We start from the raw sequence: 21651 nt of genomic DNA, 5'->3' as shown, positions 1-21651 counted from the left end.
GCGCTGAAACAAACGCTACTAGGTAATTCACGAACATATTAGCATTATTCTATAATGACCGCCAAACTCCGTCAGTGTCGCTGTCGACAGTATTATGTTAATCGTGTCTACATAATATATCATGATTAGAATAGCATCGGTGAGTAGTCGCCGTTGATCGCGTGAACACGTAGGAATCAATCCGCCGGATTCTCCGCTTTACTGGCCGGCGCTCATTGCCAGTCGTCATTCAATGGAAGCTATCGAAGATAAAGATGTTTTACAGCAACCTCTAACTGATAAATGTAGCAGTTACTTGGCGGACGCAAAATTAAACATCAAATATCGTAACCTATCAATGTACTACATAATTATCGGGAGAGTATAATGCAAACACGAAATAGCACACGTCATATAACAGACTAGAACTCATGTGCGAGCACGTCATATAAAAAACACACTGGACGAATTTTCTTTAAAATGTCCAAGGAGAAAGAAAAGGGTCGGGGACTTGGAAAATCGCCGAGGGGTCGGCGATTCCTCCTCCGTGCTTACATTTTACCGAAGCGAGGACGCCGAGCGTCCAACCGTCGACGCGCCAGGCCGATAGGGCTCCCCACACCGTGCCTGTCTCACTGTCTGAACCGCCAAATGCGACGGGTCGGTGTTTCTGACGGTCAGCCCCCTATTGATCGTGCTGGCGCGCACGTCCGAAATGAGCACTCGGGCCAAACGCAACAACAAAACCTGTACTCGCACATTAAAAAAAAACAGCATGTGGCCCGCGGTGGACAGATGCGGTGCGCGCCACATATAGAGCATATTATGCACTATCAACAGCCCATACTAACATAAAGAGGGATTGTTCAGGCCCGACGAGAGTCCTTTCTGGTCCGACAAGGGCCCATTCTGATCTGTAAAGAACCCATCCTGACCCACAGAGGTTCAATTCTGACCTGTAGTAGGCAAATTCTAACCTGCACAGAACGCATTATTGACTGCGGAGGGCCTATTTTGTCCCGCAGAGGGCCCATTCTGACCCTGTTGCATGGGTGTAGGAGCGGGGGAGGGGCAGGGCTGTCATTTTACCCCACTTTTGAAGTTGGCGGGGTAGCAATGTTAACTTCCGCATCAGTAACTTTCAAATTTCATTTGCGCTTAGTTTACTGTTGTACTACCTTAAACATGCATGCCGATTTGCATAGTTCACCAGCCATCTTTTTCAAATCGCACTGGACACAACTGCCTCATGCGGTAAATGGCAGCATCTTATCCTATCATGTGCGGCGAACGGACATATCTTTTTGAGGTAAACCCAAGTTTTCTCTAGTACCAAAGGCCTTGTTTCATCTTGGCATGTAGCTTGTGCTCTTCTGCGTGGCTGGTTACATTTCCCTCACGATATGTTTACAGAGCCCAAAATGGTATGCTGCATCGCTCTAAGGGCCTCTGGTTTGACCAGTGATTCAGAGTGTAGCATCACTTGGGGGCGCTGTAAAAGGCCAAGCTGCCTTTTTTGTCAATGTAGAAATGGCATATGTGAAACATACACTCAACTGGTTCTTCCGTCAGATATGTCATCTTTGTCGTCTGTCCGTTTGTCACCGCCCGGTATAAACCGCGAGACCGACGCCAAACCGTTTCTCTCTCTCTCTCTCTATTTCTCTGATCCTCCTCTCTCGCTCTCGCTCTCTCTCTCTCTCTCTATCATCTCTCTCTCTCTCCTTCCCTCTCTCTCTCTCTCTCTCTCTCATCTCTCTCTCTGCTCTCTTCTCTTCTGTCTCCTCTCTCTATCTCTCTCTCTCTCTCTCTATCTCTCTCTCTCTCTCTCTCTCTCTTCTCTCTCTCTCGCTCTCTCTCTCTCTCTCTCTCCTCTCTCTCTCTCTCTCTCTCTCTCTCTCTCTCTCTCTCTCTCTCTCTCTCTCTCTCTCTCTCTATCTCTCTTTATCTATCTCTCTCTCTCTCTCTCTCTCTCTCTCTCTCTCTCTCTCTCTCTTCTCGCTCTCTCTCCTCTCTCTCTCTCTCTCTCTCTCTCTCTCTCTCCTCTCTCTCTCTCTCTCTCTCTCTCCTCTCTCTCTCTCTCTCTCTCTCTCTCTCTCTCTCTCTCTCTCTCTCTCTCTCTCTCTCTCTCTCTCTCTCTCTCTCTCTCTCTCCTCTCTCTCTCTCTCTCTCTCTCTCTCTCTCTCTCTCTCTCTCTCTCTCTCTCTCTCTCGCTCTCTCTCTCTCTCTCTCTCTCTCTCTCTCTCTCTCTCTCTCTCTCTCTCTCTCTCTCTCTCTCTCTCTCTCTCTCTCTCTCTCTCTCTCTCTCTCTCTCTCTCTCTCTCTCTCTCTCTTCTCTCTCTCTCTCTCTCTCTCCTCTCTCTCTCTCTCTCTCTCTCTCTCTCTCTCTCTCTCTCTCTCTTCTCTCTCTCTCTCTCTCTCTCTCTCTCTCTCTCTCTCTCTCTCTCTCTCTCTCTCTCTCTCTCTCTCTCTCTCTCTCTCTCTCTCCTCTCTCTCTCTCTCTCTCTCTTATACGTTCAGGTTGCTGCTAAATTTGCGAGCGCCAATTTTTTTTTCCTGCAACCGAATTCGACTAAAAGTTGAAGATGTCAGGACAAGTATGAATTAGCCGTGTGAATGAAAATTTGACACTGTTATCTGCAATCTACGTTGAGAGGTCCACAGTATCTCTAAGAAACAAAAATATCACAAAGCTGAGTTATATCTGTTGGGAAAGAATGCACTGAACTTTTGTCAAATGAAGAGCGCCGGTGATTTGTTCAATGCAAGTCGTTCAACAAGTAATACCTGCAGTTTACTGGCTTTCAGGTACAAACGGAATTGATAGCGTGGTAGTTCCTGGTTTCTCTTTCTGTTCTGGTCAGGAGATAAGCATAACAATAAAACGAAAAAACCGTGCCCCTCGTTAACAACTGAGCTAAAAAAGTCATCGATTTCTTCTCTTTTTGGGTGGGGGTACCATCAGCCTATGCCCTCGTCAACCCTGTGCCCCCCCCCCCCCCTCCCCCGCCTTGGCAAGGCTCTGGCTACGCCCCTGCCTGCTAACAAAAACAGATCGAGTTGGCCACGCTCAATGAGGGGCAAATGAGTGGCCGGTGAGCGCCAATTCACCTGAGGCAGGCATCTCCCTGAAAGCTTATTGACTGCCGTGCGTAATGTGAGTGAAAATAATAAAATATGTGAAAAATATGTGCAAATATGTGTGGTGTGAGGGAAAATACTTCCAAAATAGATAGCGTAGCAGGTGTCCAAGATACGCTTTACACCCTAATATGCCCTGATAATAATATATAAATATGCAGCGAAGCAGTTATACGATCAGTTCGCAGTCAGTTGTGGGGGGAGCAGGTGGGGCAGTTAGACTATGGTAGTGACCGACGGCGGGCGGGGACAGGGCGTTCGGACATTCGAAACATGCAAACATAGGAACATTCAAAAGACAAACAAACAAAAACAAAAAGAACAAACATGACTTTATTCGAACATTCGAACATATGGAGCATCTGAAAGAAGTAGCATTATTCTGTGACATGGATTTTGCAAGAGACACTCGGTTTTTATGGTTTTTGTTACATTGTCTTTGGCCACACGTAGTTACACCGCTTTTTTGCTCACCACAAACGGCCCCTTATAGAAAGTTGAAGATTAACGCGTTGCGTTGACCTGGCACCCCGGGTCCCTGAAGACCCGGCTGCGCCACGAGGAAGCAGAGGTAGTGGAGCGTAGGGCCAGAGGGAGCTGTTGTCCTTCCCCTGCGTGCTGACAGGAGCAAGAGCGTGTTTTTGTCCCCCGGTTTTGGTAGGTCCCTTTGCAAAACTAAATGAACTGTAACTACACGTAGATTATCAAAAGTCTGACCAAGGAGGCCGCAGTAACTGAGCTAGAGAGTAACCAATTGGGCTCAGAAGACCCCTTTCCCTTTTCTCCATTCAGAGACCCGTTTTCTGGACCATGAGGACATCTTTATGAGCAGGGTAGCTTATGCTCTAGATCAGGAGAACCAATGTTGTGTTAAGGAGACCCCTTTGTGGAATCAGGAGAACCCTGTTACAAACATGGAGGCCCTTGTTTTGGGTTAGGAGGCACCCTCCATTTCGGAAAGCTCCCATTCCTGGACCAGCAAGTCCTTTTCAGTCATCAGAGAGTCGTGGTTGTGGCTCACGATGCCCTGTTTTCGGGTAACGAGACCCCTTGGCCTTAGTTGGAGGCCTCTTTCGTGAATCGGAAGCATCCTGTTCTAAAAAGGAGGCTCCTCTTTGCATTAGGAGATCCTTTTTTGAAACAGAAGACCCTGTTTAAACACGCGTCCGGGTGGCCGGCGTTATACTCTTCGCTCGGTTGGGGGTCAATTTGATCCTCCTGAGATATCGAGAACTAAGAAAGCCAGAGGCACCAAGTTTACCAAATGTGTTGACCTGTACGTGAACTCACTTAGGCCAAAGTTTGAGGTTTCTAGGTCATGACATTCGGGTCAAGTAAGTCAAAGTCAAATTTCAGGTTGGTCGCAGAAGTGCTCCCAGAACCTAGATATTTGTTTCTAAGCAAAAGGTCACATGTTCATTTGAGATCAGTGACCTTGTTTGACCTTTTGAAGGTCATGGTAACCAAAATCATACAACACTGCTCTGAGTTTTGCATTTGAATAAGCGACAAAGATCACGTCAGGCAGCATGTTTCTAAACACGTAATGTTGGGCTGGGTCACTTTAGGTCATTGACCTATTCTGACCTTTTAGAAGTCTATGGAAGATGCACAATATGGTTGCTGCTATCAAAAAATTCGAAATGAGCACCAGAAACTATCCACACAGCAGGCCCTAGAATAGTGAAACAGGTTGGTTTTGACCTTGGTCTGGCCTTTATACCTGACCTTAGGTCAACTTAATTCGCTCATTCAATAGTTGTGCTGCCTAAGAAGGCATCTCAGAGACTTATGGCCTCGTCTAACACTCCGTTGTTGCATCAGATTAAACGTCCCTAGAAATTGATTTCGCTGAAATCATGGCCTAACTTTAGCTTTCCATAGGTCAGAGACCTCACAAGGTGCGTCTAAATTCTTGATACCAAAGGATCCGAAATTCAATTGTCTACAGCTATGCAAAATTTGGCGCGACTACGCCGCGCCGTTCGGAAACCATTCTAGAAAAAAACCTTTGGGGAGTGAATTTCAAGCCCCCACCCCAGCGCGTGTTAGTTTAGTGAGACATTTTACTGGATAAGTGAAAGATCCTATTCAGAGTTTTTTAAAGAGACCACTTGTCCCGGCTGTTCTCCCCCCCCCCCCCCTTGAATACGACGCTGTCCAGGAGGTCTCCTGTGAGGACGCCCCCGTTTGGTCCAGGAGTCTCACTGGAAAATCCTGTCCCCTAACTCACAATCCGTGGCGCCGCTCCTGCACAGGATTACCATTCAGACACCAATGCGCGCTCAAAGACTCCATCTCTGTGTGCGCATACACAAGTGTATGTTTCTGTGGCACGTGCAACGTGCAAGAGAATTTGAAGCACACACATCTGCGCAAAGTTTTAAAAAATAACTCACGATGGCAGATGTAAGTCTCCAGTCGTTCACCAGAGATAATGATGGTTGACTATGCACTGTACCATCGGTCGGCCGATTGATTGCTTCGCAACCTAACCAGGTGCGCCTCTCGGCTGCACGCTCTTTTCCAGAGTGAGCTCGCGGAGCGAAGTGCAAAGCAGCGTTGCGACGCCGCCCAGTGTTACGTTTGCGTTTTCCAGGTCACGTTGCTATGAAGCTGTATTGATTGCGCATTAAACTATGATTCACTATGAATTCCTTGGTTCCTGCGCTTTGCAACTTTCAAAACCTGAGGAGCGAACGAGACGGCTTTGTCGCAGGACACCAAAAAACTTTTTCACAACATTACGACGAGTGAGACAGAGTAAACTAGCCTTGTCTTTTTCAAACTAGGTTGTGTTAAGCCATCCAGTAGATCAATCTCACTGCCTCATGCACTTTCTGACATTTTTCACCTTGTAAATTTTATTTTTGTTTCGGGGATTAACATGTTTATGTGGCGCGGTGTATGTATCCGCCTCGGGCCACATGCTGTTTTTTAATGTGCGAGTACGGCTTTTGCAAGTCACGTTTGGCCCGGACGCTCACTCCGGACATGCGCGACAGGACGATCAATAGGGGGCGGTCCTTTAAATGCACCGACCCCGTCGAAGCAAAGCACAGTAACAGTGACGATTATTGAGACGGGCGGCAGCGATGGAAGACCGCATCGGCCTGGCGCGTCGAGGGCTGGACACTCGGCGCCCACACCTCTACAAAATGTGAGCCCGGCGGAGGAATCCCCGACCCTTCGGCGGCTCCCTCAGATCCCCGGCCTATGTCTGTTTTATAACCTTGCGTTGTACTGATGTACATTAAAGAAAAGGGAGTCTGTGGAAGTGTTAATATTGCGTGTTTGCGCAACACTTCTGATCCGTTGCTTGTCGTGCTCTCCTTTCATGCACGCATAGTATCGTTGTAATTAGCATGCCGAATGTACAAATATGTCGCTGATGTGTGGCGTAGATGGCGTCCCGAGCCCTGATTAGTATTACTCTATGCGATTCAATGAACAGTCTGTAACAAAATAGCATGTCAATGAAAGCTATGTACGATTTGAAGTGTGTGCGACAATGCGGGACGTGTCTTAGTCAAGTCCATGCTTTTGACGTCAATTCCTGTATCTTGCATATCACGCATGTTGTGTACAGCTTGGGGCGGCTGTAAATGTTCTACAAGCTACATCGAATTATTAGTTACAAGCAGTAGCACGTGTATGATACCGCTGATGGATTCGCGACTTGCAGAACGTGACACTCATTTTTCATCTGCTCTCTTGAGACTCCCAGAAGGTGTAAGCCGGAAAAGCGCGTTGGGCTGTCGGAAAAGTTGGTTGCTTGTTTCCGTTGATGGATTGGCCTGCGACCACAGAATGGGTCCGCTAAGATGACCACGGGTGACTGACCCTAGCACGGGCAGTGAATTCGGTTTCTGAGAGTACCGTTATTACAATTATTTCAACGACTCCGGTAGGCGAGATTCGCACATAAAATCCCGTGAGAAATTCCGGCGAGCCGAGGAGTGACTCCAGCAAATAAGTATTAAGAGGCGATGAGGGATTCGGGCGGCTAACTATCGTGAAACGATGAAAAATTCCGGCGGGTCGACGAGGGACTCCGGCATAATTCAGAGACGATAGAGGTTGGGGATTGGAGACGATAGAGGGTGGTACCACGATGAGCCTTACACCAGGCACTCTTGTTGCTGGGGACAGCTTCCGGTGTATACGTGATATATGGCTGTACGGTACTACTCATAAATGAGGGTGCATGATCGTTACACATATCCTGTAGACTGTTTGTAGCGACTACAGTATAGCGACTCCTTCAATGTGACCGGTGACAACTGCATACGTGAAACGGGTTGAATGTGTGGAGGCTGGTTGCGGAATTCCAGTACAGTGATGTTTGCTGCCCATGTTAGGATGAAAGCATCTGTTGCGTGAAAGCCCACATATTGCCAGGAGTCAGTGTTTTCACCACCATTTGCAATCGCCCCAAGTTCCGCGGTTTCTGACAGGGCGTTGCCTCGGTGATAACTACGTGCAAATCATAACAGTTGGCCCGCCAGGCAGTAGCCGCCGATGGCATGCATAATTAATCAAAGCAAATGTGATTATTGTTGGTAGACGTGTTACACTTAAGTATCTTTTTTAAGTGTGTTTGATTATTTGTGAGTACAATCACTGTCACTAGACGATTGTGGGCCTGGAGTGGCCTTCCCTCGTGCGGGGATGATAGGCAGGCCATGTCACATAGTCTGAGCAGTTGACCGCGTCGCAAAGCCCCAATGACAAGATTAATACAAGACGCAAAAAGGGGTCAAGTGCTGCCCATCATTCCTACATGCACAGCTAATCTAACCGACTGTATTAATGCATTTATAAAACTGGTTATTCTGACAAAGCAAGTTTTTGTCTCGCTGATAACTATTTGTAAACGTGCCCAGAATATAATGCATTTTACAACGTTAGGTGTGAGTATGTAACTCCAAGAACCATGCAGAGACTTCATCTGCATTATTGAGTTGGTCACGGAGCTTGTTGCCATTATGAAATTTGGGCTTTGAGAATCTTGTGATGACTGTTTTTGTGTTGGTGAGAAATCCGTCGGATGATCATGATAATATTGCGAAGAAATGGGGAGCCCTTACCGTAGTGACGCGGACGGCCAGCAGAGGGAGGCCGCACAGGAATTAAAGGAGACAAGCGAAAACAAACAAAAAGCAAGAATCTCAAGAAAAACTCGCGCGTAACATCTACCTAATCTGACGGTGGCAGGAGAGATGGAACATTTGTGCTATTTTACATTTGAACGGCGTCGGATGGGAATGAGCCCGTCCCGAAACATCGACAGCGCCGCGTTGAAGTTTGGGCCCATGACCATATCGCGTGTGTGTCGGTAGGTTAACTGAGACCATCGTGCAGGACTCCTGCGCTAGGGCTCCGCCAGTGGAGAGAAGCATAGCTTCCACCAAGAGATGCGAGCTGAATGCGTGATGTAAACGCGCAAAAGTTGCATTGGATAATAGCGTGCAAGGTGTTCTATCTTCCTACGGAACGTCGCCACCAAATTAAGGCGTGGGTGTAAAGGCTTTATTGTTCCCAGTCGTGGAGGCATATGGATTGTAAGTTTAGATATTAATGCTTTAAATGTTATCTAGATTTAGTCGATGCATAATTTCTAGAAAAAAAACTAATAAGGACTTAGAAAAGCCATATCACAACCCATGAAGAAATGGTAGCGGGTAAGGCTGGTCCCTCGTGCGCGCCATTTCTGTAGCATTCTGTGTTTACGCCTAGGCAGGGCTATCTCGCCTAGGGCACTTCAGATTTAGCCAAGGCTATCGATTTAGCCAATACATTAGTTTGGGAGGGCCGCGCGGGAGCAGTGTCGGGTGGTGACGTTGAGGCACGCTAGGAATGTCGGTAAACACTTTTTATGAATTCAACTCAGTGTCACACACTGAGGATGTTATAGTATCAGTTTCAATGTCGGTGAGTGGATGTAGCGGATGCAAACTATGCAGGGCTGGGCTGGTCTATGAGAAAAAAATAACCTCTGCCGTTGCTGCATCGACGTCCGGGTCCCGATCACACAGCACCAGTCTTTTGACGTCCCAGATTTTATTGATTTTATGCTTAAGTTGTGCGAGGGTTGGGTGGAAAAAGTTGTTAAACCCATATGAATGTAGAAATGGTGAAGGCAATTTTCCCCCAGATTTGACCAAATTTCCTCGCAACATTGAAGGGGGGGGGGGCTGGGGCCTTATTCAACTGGAAAGCGAAATTCACCCCTGGCCATAGCTGATACATGCGCACACACACATGCACAGATACATGTACATATATATATATATATATATATATATATATATATATATATATATATATATATATACATATGTGTAGGCCAACAGAAGCACAGGTGGGTATCATGTTGCCCTAGCATCTGTCCTTCTGGGAAGAAGATACTGCCTTGGCTGGTAGATGGCTACACTAACCAGGTGCCAGATGTGCCTATTCATATTCCAGTGGCCTGCATGACATTTTAATCATAAAGTTTTCTTACCATGTCCTAAGTGATTCTGTAACAGGTGCACAGCATTTTATGGATTGGTTTCTATCAGCCATATTTTATATTCACACCTTTCAACATAAAATTATTAGTATCAACAACTTTCTTTATCCTCCATCACCTCCAAAAGCATAGCATGTGTGCACAAACACTTCAAGGTTGATTGGTGCCCATTGACGTGCTTCAGGTTGACCAGACAAAAGAAATGATGATCTTTGATCATATTTATCTTGACTGTGAGCTATATATAGCCACTGAGGTAGCAGTATTAACATAAATTTGCATTTATGTTATTATTATATTGTCATGCATTTATGGGTTACCTTCAGCTAGGCTGTACAAAACATTTGGCAAAATAGTTTGCATGTGCCAAATTCAGAAATGAGAGGGTTTGAACCTGGGGTGTCAGTCTCTGCAGATTATTGGGGGGGGGGGGAGGGCTGAACCGTGAAGGCCTGACAACCCACCCCACCCCAGTTTTTTCTCGTCAGATTTAAACCACTTATTTGATTAAGCACAATATTGAATATATGTTCGTGATATTTGTATAATTTATAAGTCTTGAATTTAAGCAATACAGAAGTCATACAGGGTTAGACCCAGGAAGCAGGCACTGGATGCATGTGTCTCTTCTGATCAGCACATGAAGGTGCCCTTTTAAAGGCCACCTTAGGGTGCCATGGCTCTCTTCTATAGTCATCATGGGAGGCAACACTCATTTTGGTTGTGGGGGTGGGAGACAGGGTTAACCATGAAGAACTTGGTCATCCCCATATTCCAGAGCTTTTTACTTGGGCCTTACAACCATTGTGTGTCTTATGACACTAGGTATGTGAAATTTATTGCATTATTTATCCACTCAGCTGTTATAATTTGTATCCTGTGTTGAGAGCAATCACCACATTCGTTATGAGAGTGGCAGGAGGTGCCACTATGTGAAAAGATCAAAGAAGATAGTCTTCGTGTCATGGTCATCTTTTACTCCTGTGTTTTGTAGTATTTCAGCTAAAAAATTGGGGGACCAAGCCAACATTGGGGGGGGGGGGAGGAGGGCAACTCAACTCAACTCAAACACTAGGAGGGCCAGAGCCCTAACAAGAGAATATGCATCAACACCTGTGGTTTGAAGTCTCAAAAGGGCAGAGCCGTGAATTGCATCAAATGATTTTCAAAAAGGTTGTATCAGTTCAACTCCATATAAGTGTGGAGTACTTGCTTTAACACATTCTAGCATGTGTTGCTGTAGTCAACTCCATATAAGTGTGGAGTACTTGCTTTAACACATTCTAGCATGTGTTGCTGTGTAGTGTAACGCGACTGCAACAGCATCATTCCGTGGCGTGGGCCGCACTTGACGCTTCCTCCCCGATGGCTGAAGTAATGCCCGGTCAGAAAACAGAGCTCTCCCCTTTGGCGGTCACCTCCTGGACACACCCATGGCCGATGTCCAGCGTTATCACCACAACTGGGCATAGCTTTGGTGAGATGACTGCTCGCTGCTTGTAAATGGGGACCCCATCTATTGTGGGCAGCCCATCCTTGAGTTGATTGATAGCCTCAGGTGCTAGGGCAGGTCGTTTCTGATTTCTGGAATGGTGCCACGCACCATCAGCTGCACAAGCTGCTGCATGCTGCTGTTGCTGGCCGTCTCTCCCTTGAAGAGGGTGTTCAATGGAGAGACGGCCAGGTTTTGCAGGGTTTTTAACTGAAGTAGCCATCTTGAAGATCATCCGGTGCAGTTCACAGTCCTGTCTTCCTTTAGAACTAAACCATTTTACTTTCTAAGCTCCACGCCCGCTAAGATGTGCAGGTTTTTGCGAGTAGACTATTTCAAGGTTTCCCACGCATCCCCGACGCCATGTAACGTCATTCAAATCCTGCCACTCCACCGTCCATGCGGCGATTAAAACCAAAAAATAAAATGTCAAGTCGTTCATATCTGGTGCTCGTGATCACGATTTCCAGATATAACGGTCGTCAATCAGCTGTCAATCAACGTTGTGCAGGTTACGATGACGCAATCGAACAATGCCGTATTGAGGAGGATATTCAGTAGAGAAGTTGTGTTGTCTAGAGCTGTCTTTTGTTTAGTATTTGCTTTTGCTAACTTGTATACTTCTTCCAACTCTATACATATCTTATGTTTGCTTCAATGTCTTCAAATGTGGAGCATTCCCCCCAACACTCCCCCTGCTGTTTGGTGCATTAGGGGCGCTAACTACCGCGCTAATATCTGTCAAATTTACAGGATTGTTCGGTACCCTTTAAGCTTCATTTTGGGTGCATCTTTGTGGTGCTTGCTTTGGTGTGGTACATTCAACCTGACAGTGGATGGTATACTCTTAGACGTGGGGTCCTTTGCGCCCCCCCCCTTGAAGTTTTTCAGGATGACTTCCTAACATCGAGGCGCATCCGCACCATTTTTGTCAGTCTGCAGACAGTAAGACAACCGATCCTTTGGTATAACAATTGATATACCTCGTAGGGTCGCTCACCTACAACAGGCCCGCCCTTCCTTCCTCCTTCCGCCCTTCCTTCCTGCCTCTTACCCTGCCAGAGTAAGAGACAGGCGAAGCCATATAGCCTCTGCAGCTGAGTGCTTTTTAAAGCCCCAGTGACGACGACGACCTACAGCAGGTCAAAGTCAGACCATGGGTGTCAGTGAAGGGAATTCCCTGGTAATCGTTCAACAGTGTGGAACAGCAGGGTGTTAGGCGAGATCCTGTAACTCTGTGAGGGTGGAAGGACAATAAGGCAGTGGGGATAAGGATTAAGACTAATGCCATTGATCTGAGGCCACGTGTGAAGATCAGATCAAGGTCAAAACCATACGGCTCCCTTACTCGAAGGCCTATTGTATGGGATGATGTTGGACATTCATATGCAATTCAAAAAAGTATTGTTGGTTTTTGATCATTTTTGTCTTATAAAGGTAAAATCAGGTAACTGGCCCAATACGAACACCACTAATCCTGTTTATCACAAGTATCCTGGGTCAAGCTGGTTGCGTGATGGGGTACTGAGGGCATTTCGGACACCGATAGTGAAGTTGACCTTTTTTACCGTATTTGACCCGGAGATATGACCTGGGAAGCTCAAAGTTTGTTTCAAATGAGTTCACAAACTTGACACAAATGACCTGCCGGGCCTTGTGAATTTGATGTCCCTAGCTCTCCCAGTTTTGGCGATCATTGGGGAGGGCAAATGGACCCCCCACCCCATCCGAGCGGGTCGCATTCAGCTGGCTACCGGTGTGCGTGTTAAGTGAAGCATGTATTGAACCTGAGACAGGATTTCTGAATTCTATTCAGATTCGTGTCTCCTTTCGGTAACTGCCATAATTATCGTCCGACCATATCGATCACCGGCCGGCTGCCTCGCTCTCATTTATCCTGTACGTGCAGAACAAAATTATGTGTTACTATTTAAAGTAAAACAATTAACTTAAATGATGTGCGGCCAAAATAATGTTCAAGTTCAATGAGGAGCTGGATTTTACGGTATAATCGGTTCAGAACCGGACCGGCCAAGCTGCGACAGCTCGCTACTCAGCTTCGGGTAGGATCGAGGCTGCCCCAAGCAAGTCGTCAGCATCCCTGTAATGGTCTGCAGACTACCTTTTGTATATTCTGGACCTGCTGTTTTGTTTTTGCTTTGTTTTGTTTTTTGGCTGCCCGTGATGCGAGAGTAGTTTTTTATTTTCATAGTGAAAAATATTTGAACGTAGCTTTTGTTTGGCGAGGAGTTTGGATAAATGTCACAAGTGGTGCAAGGTGCTGATAATTGTTCAGTGTGGAAATCTGTTGAAGGGCGTAACGTTTTAGTTGATGATTGCGAAAGAATAATTAAAATGCAACGATTCAAATGGATATAAGGCTGCAGTTGTGGATATGCTATTGCTGTAAGACTGCCTGTGAGAGACTTCATCCATCCACTGTGCCGCGCCCAGGAACGACCGTCACGACGTTAGTCCCGTTTGCGGCGTGGACGGCCCGCCCGCGGAGGGGGCGGGCCCGGACGATGGCGACGCGCGTGCTCCACTGGCGCCGGCCGTACCTGGCGCTGCTGGCGGCCGCCGGGCTCCTGCTCCTGCTGGACCTGTTCGGCGTAATCCAACACATGCGGGAGCTCGACTACGAGACGCGCTTCACCTACCCGCTCGACAGCGACGTCGGCTACTACGTGGAGCTGCTGCTGGGCGGCCAGCAGTCGCCGGTGACGCCGCTGAACACGCACCAGTTCCGCTACCTGTCGGAGGCACGGCACCGCTGCGCCGGCGAAGACCCGCTGCGTCTGCTGCTGGTGGTCAAGTCGGCCGTGGACCACTTCGATCAGCGCCGCGTCATCCGACGCAGCTGGGCGTCGCAGCGGCCCGACGTGCGCCACGTGTTCCTGCTGGGCACGCGCGCCGGCCAGCCGCGCCTGCAGACGGCCGTCGCACGCGAGGCCGATGAGTTCGGCGACGTGGTGCAGGCGCACTTCGAGGACTCGTACTTCAACAACACACTGAAGACGATGAGCGGCATGCGCTGGGCGGTGGAACAGTGCGGTGGCGCAGAGCATGTGCTCTTCGCGGACGACGACATGTACGTGTCGGTGGTGAACGTGCTGCGGCTGGTGGCGGCGCCGCGCACGTACCCGGCCGCTGGCGGCGAGCCGTCGCGGCCTGATGTGCCGCTGATGGCCTGGCTACGTGTTCCACTCGTCGCCCCTGCGGCAGCGCTTCAGCAAGTGGTACATCTCGGTGGAGGAGTACCCGTTCAACCAGTGGCCGCCGTACTGCACGGCCGGCGCGTACTTGTTGTCGCGCTCCGCCCTGCGCCGCATCCTGTACACCAGCTACTACACCAAAATGTTCAGGTGCGGGGCGGCTGGGCTGCCGCTGCCAACAAGACCAGCGTGTGTCGCTGCTTGGCCAAATCGGGTATCCCAAGATTGTTTGTTGATTGAGATATAGTCGAGTGTGTCGTGATACATGATTTGAGGTGTTCAGCTTGAAACGGTCCACACAGCGGGCTCTTTCCATGCCAAATCTCGGCGTGATTTGAGCCGAAATGATGAGTTGTTGGCGCGTGTCAAAACGGTAAACGTGACCAAGATATAAATGAAGTTGGTGTGACGGCTTGGTTGGTCTCTGACTGGTCTCTGGCTTAACTGCTGAAGCTGGCTCATAAGCTTGTGGCGACTTGTACAACCGACGCAGCAAAGTCGTGCGCAGCCGTCACGTTGTTGTAAGCGAACACGTTTCCGCCCGAAGCCCGCTGACGTCGGCGTGGTGTCCCGCTGTCCGCAGGTTCGACGACATCTACATCGGCCTGGTGGCCAAAAAGGCCGGCATGGAACCGGTGCATACGGAGCACATCCACTTCTGGGAGCGGCCGTACGACGCGCATGGCTACCGGGACGTGGTCGCCTCCCACGGCTTCCACGACCCGGACCGGCTGCTGGCCGTCTGGCAGGAGCAGCACCGGCTGGGTCAGGCCTGAGAAAAGCCTGCCCGCCGACGCACCGCTTCCGTCGTCCCCCCCCCCCCCCCCCCGCCTCCCGTCCCATCCCCGTAGGTACATGACGGTGGGCGCTGGAGTGCGTGTTTTAGTCCAAAGATATCGCAGCATGCGCTGGTGTGTGCCGCCGTGAAGGCTGAAGAACTCGGTGGCAGTTGGCATTGGTGCGTTCCGCGCATGAGTTCCAAAGAGCGCGAGATGCACTCTCCGCGTGCGTCCGAGGCCTGATACGGTTGAAGCTTTCCTATCGGCCCTGATGGGGGGTTAATCAGGTCCATGATGGGTATGGCACCCATCCTTCCACGCGTACCACAGAGGAGCAGATCCATCCCGTGCCGGTGTGATTGCCTTATGAGCTCCACAGACCGTGGCACGTGCATCACTGTCACGGACAAGTCCCGGGGACTTGTGTGATAGCAGCCTTCCATGTGACCCAGGGAATAAGGGGGATAATCGTGGGATCGTGGGGTGCGTAGCCGCTTTAGCTAAGTCATATAATTTATTCATTCAGGGCATGAGGGTCTAATAAAGTTTGCATTGACTCGTGCAGCATGTGCCATGGACAGAAATCGACTATTGTCGGCTGTTTTTCTGCGTCAGGTAGAGTAATGCAGGGCTTTATTCCAAGCATTTGTTAGGTGAAATGCACTCTAATATGTGATTGCTGATTGCATGATCTGCTGATAATGCGTTGGAGGAATGTAGTGTTGATATCAAATTTAGAATGGAATAAAAAGTAGAATAGAAAATATAATAAATTTAGAATAAAGCACTTATTAGGTAAAGCGCACTCTAATATGTGATTGCTTATTGCATGGTTTGCTGATAATGTGTTGGAGGAATGTAGTGTTAATATTGTTTCGTGTTGATTGTTCCTTACGAGTTGAAGGTAAAGTATGTCGTTTGCCTCCCAGATGATCTTTCAGCAGATATGTTCCAGGTACGGTGGTAATAACAAGGGATCAGACGGCTTGGTTTTCTTACTACTGCGTATGCGGAGATCTGGAGACAATCAGCAGGTTTAGACGGCCTAGGGTTGATTTGTGCGTGAGCCTCAAGGCTTCTCGATGAAAATCCGGGACAATTCGCTCAATCTAGCCTCGCTTGTTGAGTGAAGTTCCATGTAAGCAGATGACCACATTAAGTCTGTCTTAAGAAATTTAGGAGAAACGCAAAGCCCCGAGAAATGGCGGTTGCTTTTGCGTTACGGAATCGATATTTGAAACGTTCCATGTGCCCATGACACAGGGAGATGCCAGCCGCCCGGTCCGACAAAACCGTCGCTCCGTCCGCAAACGGACCTTATCTCGGAGTGAAACGACACCGCCGTCCTCGCAGAGGTGTTCCCTTATGAATTTATCGGTGACAGCGGGTGCCCCCCTCCCTCCTCACGGGCAACGGCCCTCGACCTGTGACGTCATCATCAGCGGGACGACTGCCAACAATCCGGCGTCTGGTCTAAACTGAGCGGGCCGGGGCAGTGACGGGCTCGGTGGCGGCTGGAGCTGAGCTGACGGCCGCTTCAGAGGACCGGTCTTGCCGCCAGATTAGGTCACGGGCGCGCCCTGAGACGGGCTGGTCACGGTGCCGAGTGGTTAGGAAGCCGGCCGTAAGGCGGCAGTCATAGTCGGACGTGACGTGAAACTTGGTGAGCTTGATGTTATAGTGTTCACCTCCGCTGGGCCAGCCACGCACCTTGCTGACCTGGGGTCAAGGTGATGGCGGTATCCCAGCGTCGGCCTTGAGGCCACGGTGCTCATCTGGGGTCACGGGAAGCCTTTGACCTGCCGAGCGCTGGTCACGAGTGCTCACAGCTGGTCACAAGCGTTGTTACAGCGAGTCGTCCGTCGCCGAACCCCTACAGTGGGTGGGTACGGTGAACGGTTCCGAACTCCACCGGATCGCGTGCAGGCGTCCGACCGACGGGGCCACTCCTGATGACGCCCCAGCTGGGGCAGGTGGACGCGGACGAGCAGGAGAAGGAGGAGGATCAGGGAGATGTCAACCCCTACCAGTCTGCGGCCGATGCGAAGGCCAAGGTCATACAGCTCCGGGACCGGGCGCTGGACCACTGGCACAAAGGTTAGTCGTGCGCCTGCGAGCGGTGCCCGCGCCTGCACTGCACTTGATAATAGGCTGGGATGATGGGAATAAATGGTTTGTGTTTTGTTATTACTACGTGGTTGTCAACAGCACCTGTGCAAGATGTTTTTTGCCAATTCTGATGCCTTGCATTTTTTTTATTAATATTTATGCCTCTGGTAAGACTCCCGATATAGGCGCCATGCCGACACCAGAAGTGGTGAACATGCAGTTTGCATCACTGTTTTGTTGTGCGCTTTCACTCAGATGGTTCGCAGCAACATTTTGTGTTGTATTAGGTTTTTTTTGCCATTTCCGCCAGTTTTTCTCCTTCAGTAGTTCCTGCTGGCCAGCTTTCGCGGGTAGAAGTCAGCTGAAGGCGACTGTTTTAGGTGGTGCCTTCCTACTCTAATGCTTCATGGGTCTCTACCCATCATCGATACGTGACGTAATTAGGGTTATTCGCGTACTGTGCCAGCGTAGTGCCACATGTGGTCTAGACTTTGAAAGGCAGACGTAGCACCCCCCTGTGTTTCACTGTCCGATGCCCGCAGTGACCAGAATGGCACGCGTTTTAACGACTTAACGCACGATGGTGTTTGCACAGTGAGGTTCTGTAAGTCACGCTTGCCCCTTTCTTACGTGGCTTAAAATGCAGTCGAGGGGTCCATTGGCTGCCAGTTGTGGGAGTGCAGCTCCATAGTCATACGCGACAAAATCGCTGAACCGTGATAACCTCATGTGACATAATATAAACTAGCCAATAAGAGCACCTCTCATCGGGCCGGTACCATGCACACCAACCTTAGCCTGGCTTAACCAGCCCCCTGCTCCTTTTTCTGACGTTCTTACGCCCCTGGTTGCTGCTCCCCGTCCTGTAGTAGATCGGTTGAAATTATTATTTTTCCTTTAATGTTATTCTGGTGATTACGTACCAGGTGCTTCCAGTCTATTAAGTCTTCGTGAGCTTCCCAAAATTGATTTCCCTTGGCTCAGAGGTGTGCACTTTTATCTCATTTCTTGGCTCGCCCCCGCTATAAATTGGTGATCACGCCGTTCGTGTGGTGGGTTAATTGTCCCTCCCCCGAAGGATTTGCCAAAATGATTTGCCAACGTCGCGGCGTAGCGGCGCCAAACTCTGCATAACTGCAAAAGATCAGACAGCGGATCTTTTGGTGTAAAAATTAGATGTACATTGTAAGGTTGCTGACCTCTGACCTATGGCAGGTCAAAGACAGGCCACGGCTATCAGCGAAAGGCATTTCTTTGGAATCGCTCAATGTGATGCAGCATCGGAGTGTTAGACAAAGCCACATACATCTGAGATAGTTTTTTAGCCAGTACTTCAATTGAATTCAGAATTACTAACAATTCCATTGACTAAGGGTCAGGTATGAAGGCCAGAACGAGGGCAAAACTGGCGTGTTTTTTCTCGAAATGTTGATTTCAAGAGGAAGCTTCTGCTGCTAGCTTTTAATTTATTAATAACGGGGCCCGCAATAGACACGTCCCATGCAATTTTAAATGCCAAAGTAGGTCACTGGCCTAAAATGACCCAGGTTAAGACTTTGTTTTAAGGAGCACCACCTAGCATAATCCCTGACTCTTATTTGAAAGGCAAAACAGGATCAATCTCGTAGGTATTCGGTCACCTTGACCGCATAAAGGTCCAACAAGACCACAAACCTCACCGACCTTTAGCTTAGAACACGTACCTAGCTTCACGGCGGTTGCATGAGGTCTGGGGGCAACTGAGACACCAATCTGGAGTTTGACCTTGTGTTGTCTTGTTTGACCCGAGGTCATGATCTAGGAATCTCATATTTGGACACAATTGAGCTCACGGACAGACCAATATATCCTGTGAACTTGATGTCTCTAGCTCTCTCAGTTTTTCAGACTGCGAGTTAAACTGACCCCCACCCAAGCGAAGGGTGTCCAACCCGCCACCTGGGCGCATATCAACAGGCAGTCCGCGTAGTAAAGACTTTGTGGCAGTTTGCCTGCATTAATTTTCTTTCGGTTAATACAAGAAGCTTTGATGGAAAGGTTTAAATGAACAAGAACCTTTTAAACGAGACAGAAAACACGGTTGGTACATGACTTTACGTTTTTGTTGGCCTGGACTAATCACATAATGATGTGATCTTTATTTGCCAAATTGAAATCATCAGCTGGGCTCCTTAACAATTACTGACAAACGAGAAAAGCTACTTTTATGACGCGGGTGTCCTCCCGAATCGTGGATTCTGCTGACACACATATATGCGAACACCGTTATGGTTTTGACGTCACACAACCCGTGTCATCTCCGGGCAGAACGGAGCGGTGAAGGAATGTGAAGATAGAGGTGGCTTTCAAGGCAGAATAGAAAAAGGCTGGAGAGAGAGCTAAAGGGGAGCGGCGAGAGAGAGAGAGAGAGAGAGAGAGAGAGAGAGAGAGAGAGAGAGAGAGAGAGAGAGAGAGAGAGAGAGAGAGAGAGAGAGGGAGAGAGGGGAGAGATAGAGCGCACGAGAGAGAGAGAGAGAGAGATAGAGAATAAGAGAGAGAGAGAGAGAGAGAGAGAGAGAGAGAGAGAAGAGAGAGAGAGAGAGAGAGAGAGAGAGAGAGATAGAGGGAGAGGGAGGGAGGGAGGGAGGAGAATATTACTGGCTCCTTGAATCGAGGACATGCCATTGTATTAAAGAAAACGGTCTAAACTAAAGTTTACTGAATCTACTCTAAACTGCAGATCTTATCTTAACCCGCGCCCGGCCGAGGGAGATGACTTCCCTCATGCGGTTTTTCGAGCACAGGTAAAAAACGAATGCTCGCAGTGACACGAAATTTTTAGTACATGTCAATCTATCAATTTGGCATTCTCTGTGTATATCTGAAAGTTTGATCTACCTAGATAAGTGACCTAGGTCAGGCCAAGGAGGGCGATCTCTAAAAACATTTTAACCATGCATAACCTTGCTGTGGGTCATTTTCCATCACTTAAACTGGGTGAAGTAATAGATCGTAACAGATGGTGGTATCTACAGTTTTTATATTTCAATTTTTTGGAAAATACGAGGTTCATTGACCTGAACTAAGGCCAGGATTTGATATTTCTCGTAATTTGTGCACGACTTGTGCATATTTTGTGTAGTTTTGGTGCGTCTATGAGGATAGTATTACCATTGCATGCACAACCATCATATTATCGCAGAGCGCAGACCTTTGCCCAGGTCATGACCTATCTCTGTGAGTGCCATCGGCAAAACATATTCTGACTCAAAATAGACAGTTTTATTAAGGAATGTTGGACGCAAAACAGCAATAACACAAATGAAAATGTGTTGGGATATACGCATAAGTGTGTAATGATGTCATAAGGGTCATTTAATGTTATATGAGATCATTCAAGGTCAATGGACTATGTTGCCAAGTAGCGATAGGCTAGAAGAACGCCCACGGCGCGTGTAATCACATCCTTGTCGTGTTTGTGAAGTTGATGACTCTAATTTTCATGCACGAACGTACTTGTTCTCAGTTTGTTACAAATGCGTCACGAAGCGTCGAAGGGATTGTATGTCATATTGACAACAGCTATGCGATCTTGAGTGCCTGTAGATATCCAATACACAACCATTTCGGACTACAAAAAAGTATTTTACGGTCACATGGTCAGGTTACCACTTTCCTTTTGTTTTGCGCTTGGATGGCTGATGATGATTTCACCTAAGTTGACTTCAGCTGACCTCTAGGTCACCCAAAAGTGCTATTTTTATGTCTGGAATGCAAAGTCATAAGCAAATTGTGACGAGTAGTAATCATACTTGTAGGCTTCTTGTAGGCCAATTTTTGAACGGTGACATCATCTGACCTGACCCAAGTGGGGAACGAAAATGAGCGGAACGGGCTCCGTACAGTCTTGACGCTTATTTCTGGGCCCCCTGGGTAATATTTGTTTAAACGTGTTGACCAAGTTTAACTGCTTCCATCGGAAAGACCGTTTTTGACCTTGCGTTGACTCTGGTGCCTCACATTTGACCTTAAGTCAAAAATTCCGGGTGCATTCTTCGTGCTTTGACGAGACCTTCACTACGTTTTCTTTGTTTTTCTCATGCGGCATCTGATGTTGGATCCCAGGGGAAGTCAACTTCCCCATATCACAGGGGAAGTCAACTTCCCCTGGGATATCCAGCTTCACTTTTTTGATGATCATCAAATTTGTTGATCATCGCGGGCAAGCGATGGTGAGTGGTTCTATCGGTAGCGACGCTTCCACGCACGCCCATCTCTGTCCCCTTACATGGCTGAAGCTGATGGTGTGACGACATGGCTAGCTGGTTGGCTTACCGATCGAGAGGAACCGTTGCTGATGCTGAGACCGGTGATGCATGCCGGTGGGGCGGCTTGGGACGCTCTCGCACCTGGTGGGGCTGACAGCATGCCTGTTCTCCG

At 48.4% G+C, this 21651-nt stretch overlaps 1 protein-coding gene across 1 annotated transcript; it reads left to right on the top strand.

Moving 5' to 3' along the window:
• The first annotated feature begins 8875 nt into the window (after positions 1-8875).
• Positions 8876-15159, top strand: LOC119108919 (beta-1,3-galactosyltransferase brn-like). The gene is made up of 4 exons (XM_037232464.1): positions 8876-9054; positions 13584-14272; positions 14319-14494; positions 14928-15159. Exons 2-4 carry the CDS (start codon positions 13655-13657, stop codon positions 15118-15120), a joined length of 987 nt encoding a protein of 328 aa, XP_037088359.1. The 5' UTR covers positions 8876-9054; positions 13584-13654; the 3' UTR covers positions 15121-15159.
• The last annotated feature ends 6492 nt before the right edge of the window (positions 15160-21651 follow it).

Source organism: Pollicipes pollicipes, unplaced genomic scaffold, assembly GCF_011947565.3.
Source record: "Pollicipes pollicipes isolate AB1234 unplaced genomic scaffold, Ppol_2.1 Scaffold_705;HRSCAF=810_pilon_pilon_pilon, whole genome shotgun sequence".
In the NCBI taxonomy this organism is placed as follows: domain Eukaryota; kingdom Metazoa; phylum Arthropoda; class Thecostraca; order Pollicipedomorpha; family Pollicipedidae; genus Pollicipes; species Pollicipes pollicipes.
The sequence above is the reverse complement of the archived record's forward strand: the minus strand, read 5'-3'. Positions and strand labels throughout refer to the sequence as shown.